This window comes from Papio anubis, chromosome 2, assembly GCF_008728515.1.
Source record: "Papio anubis isolate 15944 chromosome 2, Panubis1.0, whole genome shotgun sequence".
Classification (NCBI taxonomy): domain Eukaryota; kingdom Metazoa; phylum Chordata; class Mammalia; order Primates; family Cercopithecidae; genus Papio; species Papio anubis.
This window is the reverse complement of record NC_044977.1, coordinates 9882242-9901511: the sequence shown is the minus strand read 5'-3', so window position 1 is coordinate 9901511 and position 19270 is coordinate 9882242. Positions and strand designations below refer to the sequence as shown.

At 34.6% G+C, this 19270-nt stretch overlaps 1 protein-coding gene and 1 long non-coding RNA gene across 5 annotated transcripts in view; one reads left to right on the top strand and one right to left on the bottom strand.

Annotated features, from left to right (window-relative positions):
• CADM2 (cell adhesion molecule 2) overlaps nt 1–19270 on the bottom strand; it is a 1067553-nt gene that overhangs the window by 321106 nt on the left and 727177 nt on the right. For 2 of the 4 annotated variants that reach the window (XM_017955045.2, XM_031661802.1), the window contains exon 2: nt 3425–3451. The exons of the other annotated variants lie outside the window; for them this stretch is intronic. In XM_017955045.2, the coding sequence (XP_017810534.1) occupies nt 3425–3451 (27 nt within the window). The remainder of the gene's footprint in view (nt 1–3424; nt 3452–19270) is intronic. 4 annotated transcript variants of the gene reach the window in all.
• Nucleotides 862–4056, top strand: LOC103880904. The gene is made up of 3 exons (XR_004181444.1): nt 862–939; nt 2416–2488; nt 3971–4056. It is a non-coding gene; the product is annotated as an uncharacterized LOC103880904 (long non-coding RNA).

Sequence of the window (19270 nt, the reverse complement as noted above, 5' to 3'; positions counted from 1 at the left end):
GCAATCCCAGAGGGTTCTTAGTTGTAAAATAAGTAAATAAATAAGCATATCAGTTTCTAATATTAAAGTGAAAATATTCAGCAGGGTGATGAAAATATCAGACAAAAGCTTAGTAGTAAAATCAAGTTCAGAAAAGTATAACAAAATCAATGAAAAAACCCTTAGGAAGAAAACATTTATATTATTTCTCTTTTGATTCTAAGCACGAGAAACCTATCAAGAATTTTTTATTAAAAGACACCTGTGTCAGAGATTCAAAGCGTAAAGATAAAATAGGGTCTTCGCAATATGTTAGAACAAGAGGCGTGTGCACCAGTACTCCCTCAATCTCTCACTCTTCATATCGTCCTCCTTCCTTCTTGTGGCATTTCTCAAGCTTAATTCATTTGATTAAATCCACATACAACATGTACGCGTGAAGAGTAACAGAGCTGATCAACCATCTCTGCTTCTTTGTCTGAGCTCCTTGACTTTTCCCTCTCTCTCTATCCCTTTCCCAGTTCTAAGTTTTCTGAGAAGCAACTCGACTGGGTCATGTATGTTCCTCTGGACAGACAACAACAGTGAGAGTGGTTGGTGGCAGGTACACAATTATCTTGAAAATGGCCCCATTCTTTATTTTGTAAGAAGTGACGTTTATCTCTCAAAGGCAGTGTGGAAAGCTGAACTTCAATAGTTGATCTTTTCACGAATCAAAGACAACCTGAATAAAATCTATATTTCAGAACAAGATATAAATGGAGCGAGAAAGAGGCAAAGAGAAGTTTTAAAAAATGAAGTATGTACAGTGCCACTGAAACCAAAGGAAATGTGAAATCAAAAGAAATAATATATGTTCATCAGGAGAAAAAAAATAGCAATATGAGGATTGAGAAACCACCATTGGATTTGGCCATTGGAGAATAATCAGTGATCTTCAGAATAACAGTTTCTACAGAAGTAAGTAAAGAGCTAGTTGCTACATTATTTGATAAAATTCAGACATGTTTATGCTACTGCCCTCCTATACTGGTATAGTAACTCACTTTTTAAAAAAGAAGGGATAATTTCCTATGCTATTACTAATAATGACTGATTCTCAATGAACTCTGTTTTAACCTAAATACCCACAAACTGTTGTTTTAAGAGTGTTTAACAATCTTACTAGGAAATAGATGTAAAATTGACCAGTCTATGGTTACTGGAAATGAAATCATTACTCCTTACAAAAAATCAGAGCACATTCCTCTCCCCAGTATTCCAGAAACTTTCCACATTTGCATGATTCCATAAGGACAGATAAATGAGATATAATCCTCTTTAACATTTCTCCCAGTTCCCTGGTAAGCACTTTTTCTGGGCCAGGAGAAATGAACTATTCTGAAGCAACCATCTGCTCTTATATTATCTTGGGTTTTATTTTCCTCTTATCCACATTTTTTTTTTCTATTTGAAGACCATTTGCCTTCATATAGAAATTGGACCAAAAAATCACTGAGTAATTCTTTCTATCATCTCTACATAATATATACATCTTTCTTCAGCAATGATTAGAAATAAAATTTCAGTTCCCACTTGAGGCATAATTAATTTTTGAAAGTGTCATTGCTTGCCTTGTAGATGCAAAAATACAAGCATGGGGAAAACTATGGGCTAAGGCCCCTGCAGGCTAGTATACAAGTAGAAAGAAGAGAGTCAAATAAAATGGCTAAGTGTGGAACACTAGGGATGGAAGTGTGGAAGGTACTAAATTGGATACAGAAATACACCTGCATTATAAAATTCTAGCCAGCTTGAGTCCTGAAATGACTTGAGAGATACCTGTAATATAATTTATGACCGTAATCCTCCAATGATGAAGTGACTTTTCCATATTTAATACTTAGCAGCCTGCATAGTATAATTCAAATTATTTTCCATTGTTTTGGAGAGTAATTGATTACTAGAGGTTTTATGTGATCATATGCTGTAATGACTCATAATCACTCCATTGTCTATTGCATCATGTTCAAATTCATTTTTCTCCACTTTCTTATAAAAGTACAAGGTTTCATTCAAAAGATTTTCTCGCTACACTAGACTGCATTCATTCCTGTTTGCAGACCTTTAGTTAGCCTTTCTAATTCTTTTTTAAAATATACTACTTTTTTTCTGTGTACAGCCTATCCATCCTTCAAGAGCCATTTCAAGCTCCGCCTCCTACATAAAGTGGTCTCTGACACTTCCAGTGCTGATATGCATCTCCCCTGGTTCCCTTTACACTCATATGCTGTACCCTAGAGCTGATACAATGTGTAGAGTTTTTAATTCCTCATTCCTAAAACTACACTTCTAATCCTTTTATTATATAAACATATTGTGCTTATACATTTATAGATATGTATTCATTATCAAATAATTTCTGAATTGCTGTGAATATATTTATTTTGTTCACAGCAAGACAGAAAATTACCGTGGCAAGGATTGGCTGATTTTCCACTACATTTACTGAAACAGGAAACAAGGCTAGGTAAGCTATAAGAAAGGTGACAATAAATTTGCCATCTCCTCCTTTACATATTTCGTATTCTATAAGCAAATACATTGCTATGACAATATTACTTGCATAATAAAGGCTTGACCTTATAAATAGGGAGCAGTTAACACTTCAAAGATAGCATATGCCATAGTATTAAAACTAGCTGTAAAACTAGAACCTGGAACCAAAAGAGAAAAAAAAAATGCTTTTTTGCTATTTAAGAAGCAAAAGCAAAAAAGATTTTTAAGTATGTAGACTGCTCTAAACAGAACGAAATTGAAATACATAAATGATAGGTCTATGATACAGTATCATACATAGATTTGAATTTTTCAGACTCATAAAAACTAGGACATATGGAGCCAAAAGCCTTTTTCTTTATGTTCAGCATTGGACATGTGCATCCTTTATCATGAAAATACATTTTTAGGTTTCTAGCAAAGTCAAACTTAATGCAACTAAAAATGAAAAAAAAAATCATAAATAGAAATCAATAGCTTATAATATTCAGTTTTTAGAATATTAAATTTTATTTTCACCTAATTCTATAAAAGCATACTCAAATTTGAGACTTTCCATCAGTTTTATTTTATGCTGTATTTTATCCAATTCTCAATTTTATCAAGGAAACTAAGGTCCACATGCAAAATATTAGTGCAGAAAAAGCACTTTATTCCACTTTGAAATACTTAGGAATAAAGTGGGAAGTGAAACAAGAAAACAAACTCACAAACAACCATGCAAATATGTCTCAGAAATTGGATAACTGAAATAACTGATATTTGTATTTGTAGGAATTTATGAATAATATCTATACACTGAAATAGCATTATCACCAACAGAACTGGTTCTATCATTTAAGAGAACTTAGAAGACTGAGCAGAAAAATGAATGAGGATGAGTCATGCACAATAAACAGGAGCTCACCTTTAACTTTATTCTTTGAAGCAGCCGCTGGTGCCAAGGAAAGGTTGCACAAGAAGAGAACAAACATATTAGATGTTAGACAGATTCTCTAACTAGTAAGAAAGCAGAGATGTTATTGCTATTAAAGTCTAAAGAGTACATTTGTGATTCCATGATCAACAGCCTAAGAAAGAAAATTACAATTGTTACATTTCATTACTGTTATGGGTAAGATCCTTGAGTAAGAAAAAGTAAGAGCAGACAGGAGCCATGTACTACACATTCCAAACATTTCAGGTCATCATATTCCTTTAATGGAATTTATAACTTCTTTAAGTTCTTCTTAACTCTAAATTGTATTTAATAATCAATTAAAACTATATATAGTTTAAATATACTTAATACTATTAATAATCAGATTGTAACTCCATGATATTTGAATAACTAGAAAAGCAGGCCATTTCCATTATTTGAGTGCTTGCTAAATGCCAGAGACTGACTTTCCACACATCTACCACTTAATAATGACAATTGTGAGAGTTAAGTTTTGTTGTCCTTGCCTCATAGATGTGGAAACTGGGACTGAGGAAGGTCAAATGACTTGCTGAAGATGACAAATCTGGAAAGAAGCAAATTTGGGATTTGATTCTGGGTGTATCTGACTCTAGAATCTGTGCTGTAAAATACTACCTTAAGCTATTGGGATTTAAGGAACTGATTCATCCACTAAATTGCAAGCATCAGCTCTACAAAGCCAAATAAAAATTATATGATTCATTAAACTCCAGCTATTTTGGTACTCAGTTGACCACATAACCATGAGAATAGAAAACTGTATTACTTTAAATGGCATCATTTCCATTAATCAGTTCAAGTGTAAGCTTATATCTAGTGGTAAACATTGTTTAAAGCAGAAGTAAAGTTAACAAGAAAATTAGAATAGTCCTACAGGACAGTCCCTTACTCAAAGGAAAACTTCTGTTCAAAATGCATAATTAGATACCTCTAAATACTTTTGAAGTGATATAGTCTACTTTGACTTACTATTTAAAAATGAAGATTGACAAAACGGGGATGTGTTTTGGCTTTCTAAATGATGTTAAAGAGGAAGTAGTCCATCTCCTAATTGGGAAATGCTCAGTCTCTAGTTTCGTGGACTGACCTTTAGTAAAATTTAACATAGATTTTAGATCTAGTAATTATGAACTACACATGAAAACTTCTAATTTCCACTTCCTTCTTTCAAGTTGCCTAGAGCTAAAAAAAAATTTAGAAAGTCTGTGTACATACCAGGCTACTTACAGATAATTTTCGTTTTCATCCACAATAACGAAAACTGCCTTACTATTTGCATATATCTTCTACTAGTTTATTTTAAAATGAACATCCTATTTTTAAAATAATATTTTTTTTTTACCAGACAAAAACATCTTAAGCAAAAGCAAAATTATTTTAAGAAATCTGGATTAAGTCCTTGATCCATTCAAACTCTTTTATTCCACAGTTTTCAAATGGACATAGGCGAAGTAGGCAACTACTTACAATATTATTGTGAAGTTTTTTTTTAAAGTAACTTAAAATTCAAAGTGTAACTATTAGCTGTTCTGTGATCTTTTTACTACTTATGATGCAATAATTCATAAAATTTAAAGCCCATTGAAATGTTTAATATCAAAACTTAAGTTTTAAAATTGAATTTCATCAATCGTCTACATTCCTTTAATGAATGTAATGTTTCGGCTTAGTTGTTTAAGTACAAAATTGATATACCTCAAAAATTACAGGTAATATATTAAAGTAAACAACATCCCCTCTTCCTTTCCAATGTCAGCATCTGAGATAATCAATGCCAGCAATTTCTTAATGTTAAAAAATAAAATTTGCAGTTTTTATAAAAACCTAAAAAAAATTGTGTGCATTTTGTTTCCAGAACAAGATTTTACTATACACATTAATTTGCAGTCTGCTTTTCCTACATTTTCCAGGTTAATACAGAGTGCTAACTTATTCATTTTAGTAGTCGCATATTTTTCTGTTGTTTATATGAAGTATGGAACTATTTCATATTATCAACAGGTTTGTGGTTTGGGGGCATCTTGTTGTATTTTGGTTTTTTGCTAATAACAGTTTTGCAACACACATCTTTATGGCATATCTCTTACGCACTGTAGTAGTGCTTTATGTCTTCAGTACATAAATTTCCAGATTGTTTTCACATTTCTACTTAGAAAATCCTGGATAAAGATGAATACTTAAATATTGAAAATGGAAGAGTTGGAAATATTTGGAGAGAAAGTGTGCAAGTATATTGCATGCTCTAAAATAAGAGGTAACTAGAAAAAGAGAAAAAAAAAACGAAGAGAGAAAGTAAAGCACAGAATCTACTGTTTCAAACAACTGATACACTACAAATTCTTTATATCTTTAAAACCGTAAATTGGTTTATTTAACTTTACCTACTATTTGTTTTTAATGGGATTCCTTGGTAAAATGTTAGTGGATTTTAAGTGAAAACAATTTAAATTTATTTTCTTTTTTTTTTTTTCATTTACTTATGGTTTTTTGTGTATTGTTTTTAAGACTACACAGACCTGAATGAGTTATTTTTAGATTATGCTAAAATAATGTTTGTCTCAATCTCAAAGGAAAGATTACAATGCATCAATAAATTGACTTGCTCATTTGAAGAAAAAATTTGCTTCAAACTCAAATTCATCACTTGAAAAATTTTAGCATGAATTCAAGAAAACATGCCAAAACCTTATAAAGGTTTGGAGCAATAATAATTAATTAGCATCTAACATGTAACAGATACAACCAATCTTTTATAAGAAATGATTTTATTATAAATTAGTGAAATAATGATGGCTACAGCAAATCTTTACATTTATCAGTTGATTGGAGATATGTTATTGACAATTCTCAAACATTGTATGAAGACAGAGGACTTTATTCTTTGATTATTGGGTAGGTACCAACATAGAATAGAAAGAAAAACAGAAAAACAAAAGCTCTGCCTGTTTCTGTGTGTGTTCAGGCAGCTAATACTAGACTAGGTTAATACAATTGGGAAGAGGCCAGGCTATCAGGCTTGTTAGCCCAATTATAATTCTCTGCATATTCAATAAAAGAAGCCAAGATGACAGGAATACTGTCATGAATGTCATGTTCAATACTTGTAAGACTTTCCATTGTCAGCATAGTCCAATTATAAGTCAATTGTAAAGTGCTCATTGTATACCACCCCAAGTGACTGAAAATTATCTTAAAAATGCAATTTAACTGTTTATAGATAAAACAAAAAGAACAGAATTAAAGATACTTTGACCAGAGAAAAATTTTAGATATGACACCATTTTTTGTCTTTATAATAAAAACAGCAAGTTGTTACTATAACACAATTATTCATACTACTTTTTTCAGAGATTGTTAGTTATAATATAAAAATTGTAAATACTGACAATTATAATATTGATTTCACATAATTAGTTTTGTGAAAACATGTACATATATGTGAGGAAAAATCATGTGAATAATAAAATAATTACCATAGCTACTTATGTAGGAATGCTGAAGGGTTAGTGAATGTTCGTCATTATATTAATAAAGTTTATCTGAAAAAACATAAATACAAATAATCATAAAGTACAAATATAATTGACTATGTTACTGTTTTGATTAGTCAGGTTTAAATTAGACACTTGTCTGGCTCTTTGGAAGATGTATCGCTAACTAATGTTTTCTCAAAGAATTAGAGACTCTTAAGCCACATTTCTTGAAATGGAGATCAGGGACTATTAATAGGGTATGAAGGCATTCTCAGAAGAGATTAGATAAATTTCACCCATCTCAAGACCGATATGACTAGTCACATCTTTGCTATTCTTTTATTCTTGCTTCTTCTTTTAACATTTACTGTCATAACAAAAGGGTCATATATTTTTAACAGTATTTGCAATATATGGGTAATATAGAGCTTATTGGATTTGCTGCTGCCTTTAGAAGTGTTTGTTAGAAAGTTACTCATCAATGAAACATTTCGTAAATAGTTAGCAAAGACATTACTGATATTTATGCAGAAAGAGCTAAAGCACTATGGATCTTTATATTTTAAGATTAGGTAGAATTTTATTGAAATATTATGATTTGGGCCTTGTGTCTGTTATCTTTCCTCCTAAGCAAAAATTTCTAGATAAGGGACCATTTTTTCTTAAAAGAGGAGGCAATAGAGTTAAAGCTTAGATTTTTTTTAAAGAGACAGAGATTCCTGACATCTATGACTTTGATGGCAGCGGCAGCCCATGTAGAGCAGCCACTGCCATTGCAACAGCTGCAGAGAGGAGCTACCCACTCCAGGGTCTTCTCTCTGCTAAGAGTAGCAGACATCAGGATAACCAGCTACAGAGAGGAGCTCCTCACTCCAGGGCTTCCCCTCTGCTGAGAGCTGCAGAGGTCAGGAAGACCAACTGGAGAGAGGAGCTCCTCACTCCAGGGCCACTTCTTTGCTGAGAGCTGAACACGCCATGTGACAACCTTCCTGCAGACAGGAACTACCCCCTCCAGGGCCTCCTCTGACTTATTGTCACTCAATAACGCTCCTCTTCAACTTGCTCACCCTCCGTGTTTCTGCATGTCTCATTCTTCCTGGGTGCAGAACAAGAATTCAGGGCCCAGCAAATGAGGCTAAAAGAGCTGTAACACACACAGGGCTGAGACATGCCCCTTGCTTGCCACATTGTGGGAGAAGACAAGAAAAGAAGAACTGTAGCCCTTCAGGGAGCCAAGACCTGGGAGCACCCCAGGCCAGGGCTGTGGCTCCCTCTTTGGGGCACTGCAGTTCCTAGAGTCCCCAAGCTTCCAGGCACTACCATGTTTCCTGGTGCCAGCTGTGGAAGCTTCTTGTGGTGCACCTGGTCTAGCTGCAGCCTCATGGAGAGCTGGTGCCCATGCTGGCACCTGGAACTGCCCCCACCCCACTGGAGCACCTAGCATGTCTGACTGTGCACAGTGTATGGATCCCATCTCACTCACACACCCCTCACCATTCCACACCTCACTCGCCCTTGGCACTCATGAGACCCAGGCCAGTAGTGTAGTGTGAGCCGAGTGCAGCCTGCCAGGTCAAGTGAGCAAAATGAGCCCAGCAGACGTGAGGAAAACACAGGAAAGGTGCCACTAGCCACAGAAATTTCTAACCAGAAAAATGACACATCAAAGATCCCATAACAACTTCATATTCAGATATATTAGATGTTTCCCTTGTTTCAAATGTATTTGCAGTGAAACAAAACAAACAAAAGAAAACATTGCCATTGGCAGATGCTGTGCAGTATAAAGTTCTTATGTATGAAAAGTTACCCTTATAGTACACAGTACAAATTATTAAAATGGAAGACAGAGGCATCGCCACTACTTCCCAGAATAAATACAGTGAAAACAATGAGATCAATCATGTAACAAAACTGTGCTTCAGAGAGGAGGAATGCCATTTCTAGACTACAAAGCACTTCAGTGGTGAATTTACAAGAAGAAAAAAAAAAACCCCACACTTCTGAACATATATGTTTTAAAATCTACTACGTCAAAATGTAGTAACCATTAGCTATTATATAACATAGTAATGTTAATCAAGAAACCAATGATTTTGATTCCTTTATGATCGAAATAACACTGATTTGAAAAGGGGAAATGCTACTGCATCTTATTTATCAGATAGTACATTGTTACTGTGTTTCAAGACACAGAAATTAAAATATCTGCTGTACAGGGCTAGATAAACATCTACCTTTTCTCCTCGTTTCGTTTTCTTTCTTTAATCATCAAACACAAGGTTAAACACATTTTTTCACTAATCACATGAAACTTACTAAAATAACATCTTTCTTAACTATCATCTAACACTGTCTAAGTACTAGGTTTTCTTCTAAGCTTCATTAGAATTCGAAGACTTGAAAAAGTGTGAATTTAATTTCGTTCACTAGTTTTTGTTTTTTCTTAATGATCACACAAATATCATACTAGGAAAAAAGTGTAAAAATGGTTTAAAATGTTTTAGAAAGAAACGCTTGCTATGGAGTTATACCCAGAGTAGCCAAAGATTGGATAGATGGAAATAACTCTTAATGGAAACACTCCAGCTACTAAATAAAGAGGAAATAAAAGAATTAGAAAATCACCATTCTGCAATTTTAACAAGTACTTATATTTAGGCAATGATTACCATTCAGGTAATATCAGTAAAAGGGAATCTACCAGATATTATATGCCTCCTCCTGGATGGACACACCACCACATAAGAAGAATGTTTCCAAAATAATGAAACCTGGATAGCACTATGTCTCTACATTGAACTTCCAAAGTCCAACAAATACAGGGGACAAAAAAATAGTCAAATGAGGCCATGAGTAAAATAATGAATGTGAGAAATAACACACAAGTTTGCCATTTGCTTCCTTTAGCAAATAAATTTCATGGCAAAAGAAAAAAAAAAAATACCAGTTAGAGAAGAAACCTAAAAGACACATCAATTAATTACCATGTGCAGACAACTGTGGCTCTTGAGTTGAGCTTTAGATACTTCATAGTGTTAGGAAATTTTTGCTAATATTTAGAAAGGATAATAGTATGTGACTATATTTTTCAAGTCTTTTCTTTACAAAATTAAAAGCTTGTGAAAAGCCATTTCACGATAATTTGGGGATGCATTACATGTGGGCGGGAAGCCACCCAGGTGCTGAGGCAAGAGACCGAAGGCACAAACTGTTCCAGTTTAATAAAAAATATATATACAGTAAAAATAGTTATACTAAAAATAGATCATAGATATGATTATATATGAATATCATTAATCATTAGTTTGTACCATTACTCTTTGTCCCAATATTATAATAATCTTTGTTCTGCAATTATAACCTGGGAAAAACCAGGCCATACAGAGAGATAGGAGCTGAAGGCACACGGTGAGAAGTGACCAGAAGGATGAGCCCTCTGTTACCCCGAGACAGGGTCACTAGAGGGCTCCTTGGCCTAGCGGTAAGGACAGCGCCTGGGAAGGCACCCGTTCCTTAGCCGACCTTGGTCTAGCAGTGGTGCCAGTGCCTGGGAAGGTACCCCTTACTTAGTAGACCGGGAAAGGGAGTCTTCCTTTCTCGGGGGGAGTCAGAGAAGACTCTGCTCCACCACCTCTTGTGGAAGGCCTGACATGGGTCAGGCCCACCCGCAGCCACCCGGACGCCTGACCGTCTCCCTGTGATGCTGTGTTTCAGCAGTCACGCTCCTGGTCCGCTTTCACGTTCTACCCTGTACACCTGCCTCTGCCTTCTAGATAGCAGTAGCAGAAATAGTGAAAGTATTAAAGTCTTTGATCTCTCCGAGAAATACATAGAATAAATAATGACATAAGCTGTCCTCTCTCTCTCTCTCCCCGCCTGGGCTACCAAATAGGGAAGGGCCCCCTGTTCAGTGGACACGTGACCTTACCTATCATTGGAGACGACTCACACTCCTTACCCTGCCCTCTTGCCTTGTATACAATAAATAACAGTGCGGCCAGGCATTCGGAGCCACTACTGGTCTCCACGCCTTGGTGGTAGTGGTCCCCTGGGCCCAGCTGTCTTCTTTTGTGTCTCTTTGTCTTGTGTCTTTATTTCTACCATCTCTCCTTTCCACGCACAAAGAGAAAAACCCACAGGCCCTGTAGGGCTGGACCCCACACTATGTTTAGTGCATTTTCTTCCTATGTTTGTATGTGTTGGAAATTTTTGATAGTAAAAAATGGCTAAAATGTTTTATATATTTAAATAAAACTTGAATGTTTTTCTGTTTTAGGTGCAGTTGATCAGGGAGCAATATAGATTTGAACTGCATGAGCCCACGTACATGCAGATTTTCTCCTGCCTCTACCATCCCTGAGATAGATTAGCCAATCCCTTCTTTTCCTCCTCCTCTTCAGCGTAATCAACGTGAATGGGATGAGGAGTTAGAGCCCTATAATTATCCACCCCCACTTAATGAAGAGTAAATATATTTTATCCTCCTTATGGTTCTCTTAGTAACATTTTCCAATCTCTAGCTTACTTTAAGAATACACTATATGATACATATATAAAATATGTGTGAATTCACACTTTATGTTATCAATAAGGCTTCCAGTCAACAGCAGGCTAGTTAAGGTATTGGGGAGTTAGGAGTCATCCTTGAATTTTTGACTGCACTGGGGAGTCAGTGGCCCTAACCCCCATGTTGTTCAAGGGTAAACTGTATTACAATTTCTCAACACATCTTCTCCTATGATTTAATATGATAGTATATATAAAACAGTGTAGTGTTTGCTACCTATTGATAATTGCATAGAACAAGGTCAATTTATCATATGTGTAAATTACTTACAGTATGTGCAACACAAGCAAGCAAAATGAAAGTAACTTTGGCTATGAAATTCTTTCTTAAGAACAAGGAATATTACCACCCTGACCAATATGGTGAAACCTCACATCTACTAAAAATACAAAAGTTAGCTGGGCGTGGCTGTGGGCGCCTGTAATCCCAACTACTTGGGAGGTTGAGACAGGAGAATGGCTTGAACCCAAAAAGCGAAGGTTGCAGGGAGCTGAGATTGTGCCACTGCACTCCAGTCTGGGTGACAGAGTGAGACTCTATCTCAAAATAAATAAATAAATAAATAAAATACCAATAATTTCCTCTATAAAATAAATATTTTGTTTCCATAGAGGTGAAACAGAACTTTATTGTAAGCTTTTACCTACTTTATTTGTGTGTATTTTGAGATTTAAAAAATCTATATAATTACTTATTTTCCCTGTTTTTTCACTTTATATATACTGAATTATACATAGCAAAATAACTGATATTTTGTATTAAAATTTTTTCACTCTACTGTTTCCATGCTTGTAGTATAAATAGTTTATACATAAAATGTTTACATGATCTTTTTCTATATTTATTCCTTTTGCTTTCAAGGATCTCTCTAAAGTTCACGAGTCAGTACCAATTTTAAATCTCTTTTTCTTATGCTATATTTCACAATTTCCTTGTTAAGATTACGACTTTTGCCCCAATAGTTACAGAGGGACGTTTTCAAGCAAAGAATAGAATTTAAACTCATGCCTCTAAAAGAGACTATGTAAGATAAATGCAAACCCTTAGATGTTTCAGCCATTTATTATTATGAAAGCCTTAAGGAAGTACAGGAATAAAAGGTTCTCAATAACTAAAGTACATGGGCAACCTTTGAAGTTATATTTTATGTCTACATTACTAAACCAAAAAGCTATTTTAGAAATACCCTAAATCTATAACTGGAACATAATAGAGTGTTGATGATTTATCTCATTTTATGTTATCCCCCATATTCTCAATGGCTAATTTTTATGGGTTATATATACATACAATATACATACTTTAGAATGTGTTACCAATGACACGAACACTATTAGGTGTGAGAAATATTTATTGACACATCCTTAAAAAACTAACTTCTGTCTGGACGTGGTGGCTTACATCTGTAATCCCAGCATTTTGGGAGGCCTAAGTGGGCAGATCACCTGAAGTCAGGAGTTCAAGACCAGCCTGACCAACATGGTGAAACCCCATCTCTACTGAAAACACACAAAAAAATTAGCCAGGCATGGTGGCAGATGCCTGTAATTACAGATACTTGGGAGGCTGAGGCAGGAGAAATGTTTGAAACTGGGAGGCAGAGGTTGCAGTGAGCCACAATAGTGCCGTTGCACTCCAGCCTGGGTGACAAGAGCACAAGTCTGTCTCCAAAAAACAAACAAACAAAAAACCCCACAAAACCACATGATTATCTCAATAGATGCAGAAAAGTCCTTCGATAAAATTCAACAACGCTTCATGCTAAAAACACCCAGTAAACTAGGTATTGAAGGAATACATCTCAAAATAATAAGAACTATTTATGACCCATAGCCAATATCATCCTAAATGGACAAAAGCTAGGATCATTCCCTTTGAAAACTGGCACAAAACAAGGATGCTCTCTCTCACCATATTCAACATAGTATTGGAAGTTCTAGCCAGAACAGTCAGGCAAGAGAAAGAAATAAAGTGTATTCAAATAAGAAGAGAGGAAGTCATATTATCTCTGTGTGCAGATGACATGATGGTATATTTAGAAAAGCCCCTCATTTCAGCCCTCAGCATCCTTAATCTGATAAGCAACTTCAGCAAAGTCTCAGGGAAAGGGGAGGGATAGCATTAAGAGAAATACCTAATGTAGATGACAGGTTGATGGTTGAAGCAAACCACCATAGCACGTGTATACCTATGTGACAAACTTGCACGTTCTGCACATGTATCCCAGAACTTAAAGTATAATAAAAACAAAAATAATAAAAAAAACTAACTTCTAAAATCAGTGAGATTCATCACATCTTTTATTTTCAGGATGTTATAATTTTTTATTCTAATTAGTTACTACCCTAATTTGAAAATTTTACTCACTAATCTATTTTAAAATGCATTCTATTTTACTGATTTAAATGTATGCAAAATCAATAATACTTTTTGCTTATAATTGGTATTGGTAAAATACTAAAGCAAAATAATGCTTCTTGGAAAAATTTTTGAGCCAATAAAGGTCTCAGATTGATGTGACTGTCATGTAGAATCAACAGTGGAGTGGCATCTACCGTTAAGAGTTTCTATGCCAAGGCAGAAGGTGACATGTAAAAAATCATGTGTCATAAACATTGTCTCCCTATGCATATACATATATATGTGTGTATAGAGAATACCATTTTGTAGAATCACATAAATGTATAATTATATACATATTTATAAATGTATATATTATTTAAAGTATAAATGTATATTATACCACTGATAATTTTTTTTTACAGGAAGAATAATGATTGGACTCTGTATTAGTAATGAGAAAGGTGTGCAATTAGAAAACTAAAGTGTCACCTAGTAAGCACATTTATTGACTGTTAACAGCTTTGTAATGATTATAGGGGATGATTAGTATTCATTGATGTAAAGGAGGACACCACCACCTGGGGATTACCCAGAGCCCAAGGGTTTATAGCATCATCTTAATGAAGGGAGTAAAAGGAGGTGGGAAAAGAAGCAGAATAGGGTGAAGTCAAAATAGATAAACAGAAAACAAAATTTGACAGAAAAAATAAAAGTTTTCATAAGAGAAGTACTTAGCTTTTGAAGTGATGTTACTAAGTAGAGAGCGATATGAAACTCAGGATCATGTGTTGATCTGGCCTATTATGTTCAAGCAAGAAGTCATTGAGCAAACATAAATTCAGTGTTTCCTAACTCTTTATTACTAGATAGTAAGTTAATGCTGAAAAAGCTGTGAAAATGGAGAATGTGCTTAGGAATAATTTAAGGGATTTGGTTTAATCTACTTCAGTGTGGTTTCAAATAACTTATTCAATTCCCAGGAGATCCAAAGGAAATCATTTTAGTGTAGCTGGCAAGGCAAGTTTCTGTATGTAGAAGTATATGGTCAAGAACGGCTTGGTTCCGGCCTCTACTGAATCTCCCCAAAGAGGAGCTAGAGCAAGATAAAAAGTGACCTCCAGAATGTTGTACATAAAGCCACCATATCAAATTCCCTGTACTGCCACTCTCTGATCTCATTTAGATGTATACTTCAGTTAGGGTCATGATTGCCTAAAACTAAGTCACCCACACTAAAGGGGCAAAGGTCCAGAATTGCACATACTTAGTATGTATTTTGTATTTAAGGCATGCTAATTCAAAGAGCACATAGATACCTATTTATAATCCATCATTTCCATAAACCAAATGATGAAAATGCGGTCATTTAGAAAGGTCGTATTTAAATTCTTTAGATGTGATGTTTACTAGTTTTTACTGTAATATAATTAAGGGCCTCTGACACATAGACCCAAGTGACAGGAGGAAAAATCACATTGAGAATTCAATTGTAGGTAGGTAGGTAAGAGCTGAGTTATTGTTATGTGGTTCCAGTGGGTCTTATGGAGTGCCTAAGTGCATCCTTTTGTCTTACATTCTTCTGCCCTCTATTTAACATTTCTATATATTATTGATAAAGTCAGTGGTTTGTAGGATACAAACTATGGTTTAGGCTGGACGCGGTGGCTCATGCCTGTAATCTCAGCACTCTAGGAGACCCAGACGGGCGGATCACCTGAGGTCAGGAGTATGAGACTAGCCCGGCCAACATGACGAAACCCCGTCTCTACTAAAAAATACCAAAAAAAAAAATTTTTAATCCCAGCTACTTAGGAGGTTGAGGCAGGAGAATCGCTTGAACCTGGGAGGCAGAGGTTGCAGTGAGCCACGAACGTGCCTTTGAACTCCAGCCTGGGCGGTAAGAGTTAAACTCCAGTCCCCAAAAATCCAAAACAAAACAAAACCACTATGTTTTAAGAGCTGGAATTATCACTTTATTTAAGGCATAATAATAAATGTTGGACAACTGAAGATCTCCTATGACTACATCTCAATCTGAAATTCACAAAAGTAAGGTCAATATACATGACATTTCTCTGAGATGTCATACAAGCAAGACATACAAGCAAATGCATATTAAATATGCCATATTCTGGCCCACTTTAGGGACATAAGATATTTTACTTAAAAAAAATTATAAAAGTTATTTTTAAAGTTATATATAAATAAAAATCAAACATGACCTAGATTTGTGTACCAAATATAGTATTAACAAACATGAATAATATTTTTGGAAAAAAAGCTTAACATGATCTGAATGATCTGAACTAAACATATTTTTCATCTGAGTCAAATATTCTGAGTGAGGCATTATTACAATTATTATTCTAATATTTGGAGGGAAGGAGTTTCCAAACATAATCTGCCCCAATTGGTAAGATGTCATTAGGTAACAGTACTCAGGTCATATGAAAATAAGAGGGAAAATGGTCTTAAGTGTTCAGTTTCAGAAAGTGTATTCGGTATACTGGCAGCCTTTTCTGCTTTGTGGAAAATTTCTTTGGAAGTTTATGACTCACTCTGTTTAAAAGATCACTTGAGAAAAAGTTATTTCAGTGTCCATTATTAAAATATGGTAACAAAACCGTAGAGTGGATGGCAGAGAGAGATGAAAACTTTTGTAATTACCAACTACATAATTATGATATACTAAACAAGCCACTCTGTATTTCATATGTGGAAGCAAATAAGGTTACAAATATCTTAGAATGCCATGAACTGTCTTTCATCTCTAGAATAGTACACATATTTTAGGAGAAAGACTAGATGAAAACAATTATGAATGCAAAGCATAAATTAGTTTTCATGATTCATTCAAGAAAATTAGTAGTAATATTGTTCTATAACTACCATAGAGTCAGATAGTTTAAAATTATAGTCAAAAGATTGCCATTTGGAATAAGTTTCATCACTGAAGAGAGGAACAAAATACTTGCTATCAAATCAAGTACAGAAATATATTCTGGATTCTAATTTTCCCAGTACCTCAAGTTGCTACTGAGTGAAGGTAGGAAGATTACATCATACTACGCTACAGGTAAGTGATCTGCTGGCTTTTGATTTCTAATATAAAGCTCAACTGGTAATCATTATGTTCATTTTATGTATCAAATGCTGCATAAAGTAATAAGGTTTTAAATTTATATCTGTAAGATAATCATAATATGTAACAGTTCATATTTTAATAAATACCTAATCTTAAAAATGACAATAGGCCATTATTTGTGTTTGTTTTATTTCTGTTTCATAAACTGGAACATTCTGCTTTGAGATTGAATATCTATAATAGCCATATTTAAAATGAAAAATGCAAACAGTTTTATCTTCACTTGTTAATGGTATTGCCTTGAAGGAAAGATATTTTCGAACACACCAATGTGATCTAGAATGTAAATTGGAAAAGATAATAAACCTACAACAAGCAACAACTTCACTAAATTAAATGAAAAATGAATTCTTAAGAAAATTTTCTTTACAATATTCTGCCCTACATTTTTTAGAGTTGATATTAGTGAATCTCACAGTTAAAGAAGGAATTTATGTTTTTTTTAATGTTTCCATATCTATGATTCTATAAGGATTCACAAAGAAGCTCTGAAGTCAAACAGTGTGAATTTCAAATTGTGTTTGTGAAAATTTAGGCATTAGGGGACAGAAAGCAATTTTCTCTATACTATCCAGCTACACAGGAGAAAGATCTAGAATGTTCCAAGTCTTCAAAGTACCAGCACCAGGATCTTTCCTTGAAAACATACCTCATAACTTTCAGTACCCAGATACTAGTTCATATTATCTATTGAATAATAATATATTTAATTCAGAAAGAAAATGTTTGTATCATGATGCTGTTTTCCGTAATTTTACAAACTACTTTACCGTGGATACTAATAAACACGTTGAGAAGTCCCAATAGTTCACATGAAGATATAATTTATAGAGAAAGAAAATATAATTAATTCTCAGGATTTTCAAATAGTCAAATGGTAACTAAATTTATTCAGGTTATTTGCATTTGAATCTGTGTTAAGCCTAAAATCCCACCTGGCATGATTTCAGAGATTCAGAGAATCTCAGAGTTAGAAGGTATCATCAAAGGTTATCAGGTCTAACTGCCTTCCTAACATTGACTATCAAATACCAAGCACTCTAAATAGAAGGGGAGAGACAGCTATTCTGCAGCATAAACTGTAACTGCTCATTAATTTTAAAACTAGGAAGCATTACTTAAAAATGCAATGAGTAAATTAGATTTCAGCATTCTGACTCATGCTCTAAACACTAGGTCTGAACATGAGTCACACCCCTATGCCAACTCAAAGCCAACAGAAGACTCCTAAATAGGAAGTTCAAAATTCAAAATGCAGTTCTGTGGTAAACTTTCCTGAATCAATGTTTCGGACGTGGAAACAATTTTGGAGTTGTACTTCTCTATGCAAACTGGAAAGAATGTGAAATATACCCAATGTTCCATTTAGGAGTGATAGTTTGAGAGTAATTCAAATCAAGATAATAGGAAAGCCATTTATTGAACATAACACTATAAATTACAGATATGATAATGTTCTGGAACAAATAGTGTAAATGATACAAGTCCCTGTTTTCCTGAATTTTATTGTCTAGGAAAAAAAACACAAATATTTAAATAGAACATAAGTGTAAGACCAAGACTATGCCTTCAGCAGCAGGATTACGTTTTAGAAAGATCATCTCCACAGATAAGAAAAGCTGCTTGGAAATCTAGGGCAAGAGAAGTGTTTCCAGACAACAGCATCAGTGCAAAGGCCCTAAGAAGAAAAGAATCATGGTGTTTGGAGGAAGGAGGTCTTTTAGCTTGCTATGCTATGAAGGTGTAATAAAAAATAATGTTCCGTAGCTCTGTTGTACCTACCTCTAAATATACTCTACAGGAAATGTTCCGCATTGTGTTCATCCCACTTTTTAGACCCAGTGGTGGATGCAGTAAAAGAGGAATGGGCACCTGATTCCATTTCCGGAGAGCTGTGAGATTAACTTGCTAGAGTACTCAAGTAACACACTTTCCAGGCTATAGAATACTTAACATTTAAAGAAAGAGTTCATATGCAGGCAGCTACTTACAGCACTTACAGCATACATTGAAGCTGGCAACACAACTATGACTACTCCTCCTTAAAACCTCATAAAACCTCCTCTTCAAAGAGATTTATGAATAATGTGAACTAAATAATTCATGGGATTGCAGATGCCAGTCCAAATAGCCTCTTCTTTTTTAAGGTTTCAGTTTGTAGAACTGTGATCAAAAGGCTCCATCAGTCATGATAGGAGCATTTGTCCTCACTCCAAACAAACCGTATTTGCATGTGAATGTTTTTCATTGAAATGAGATAT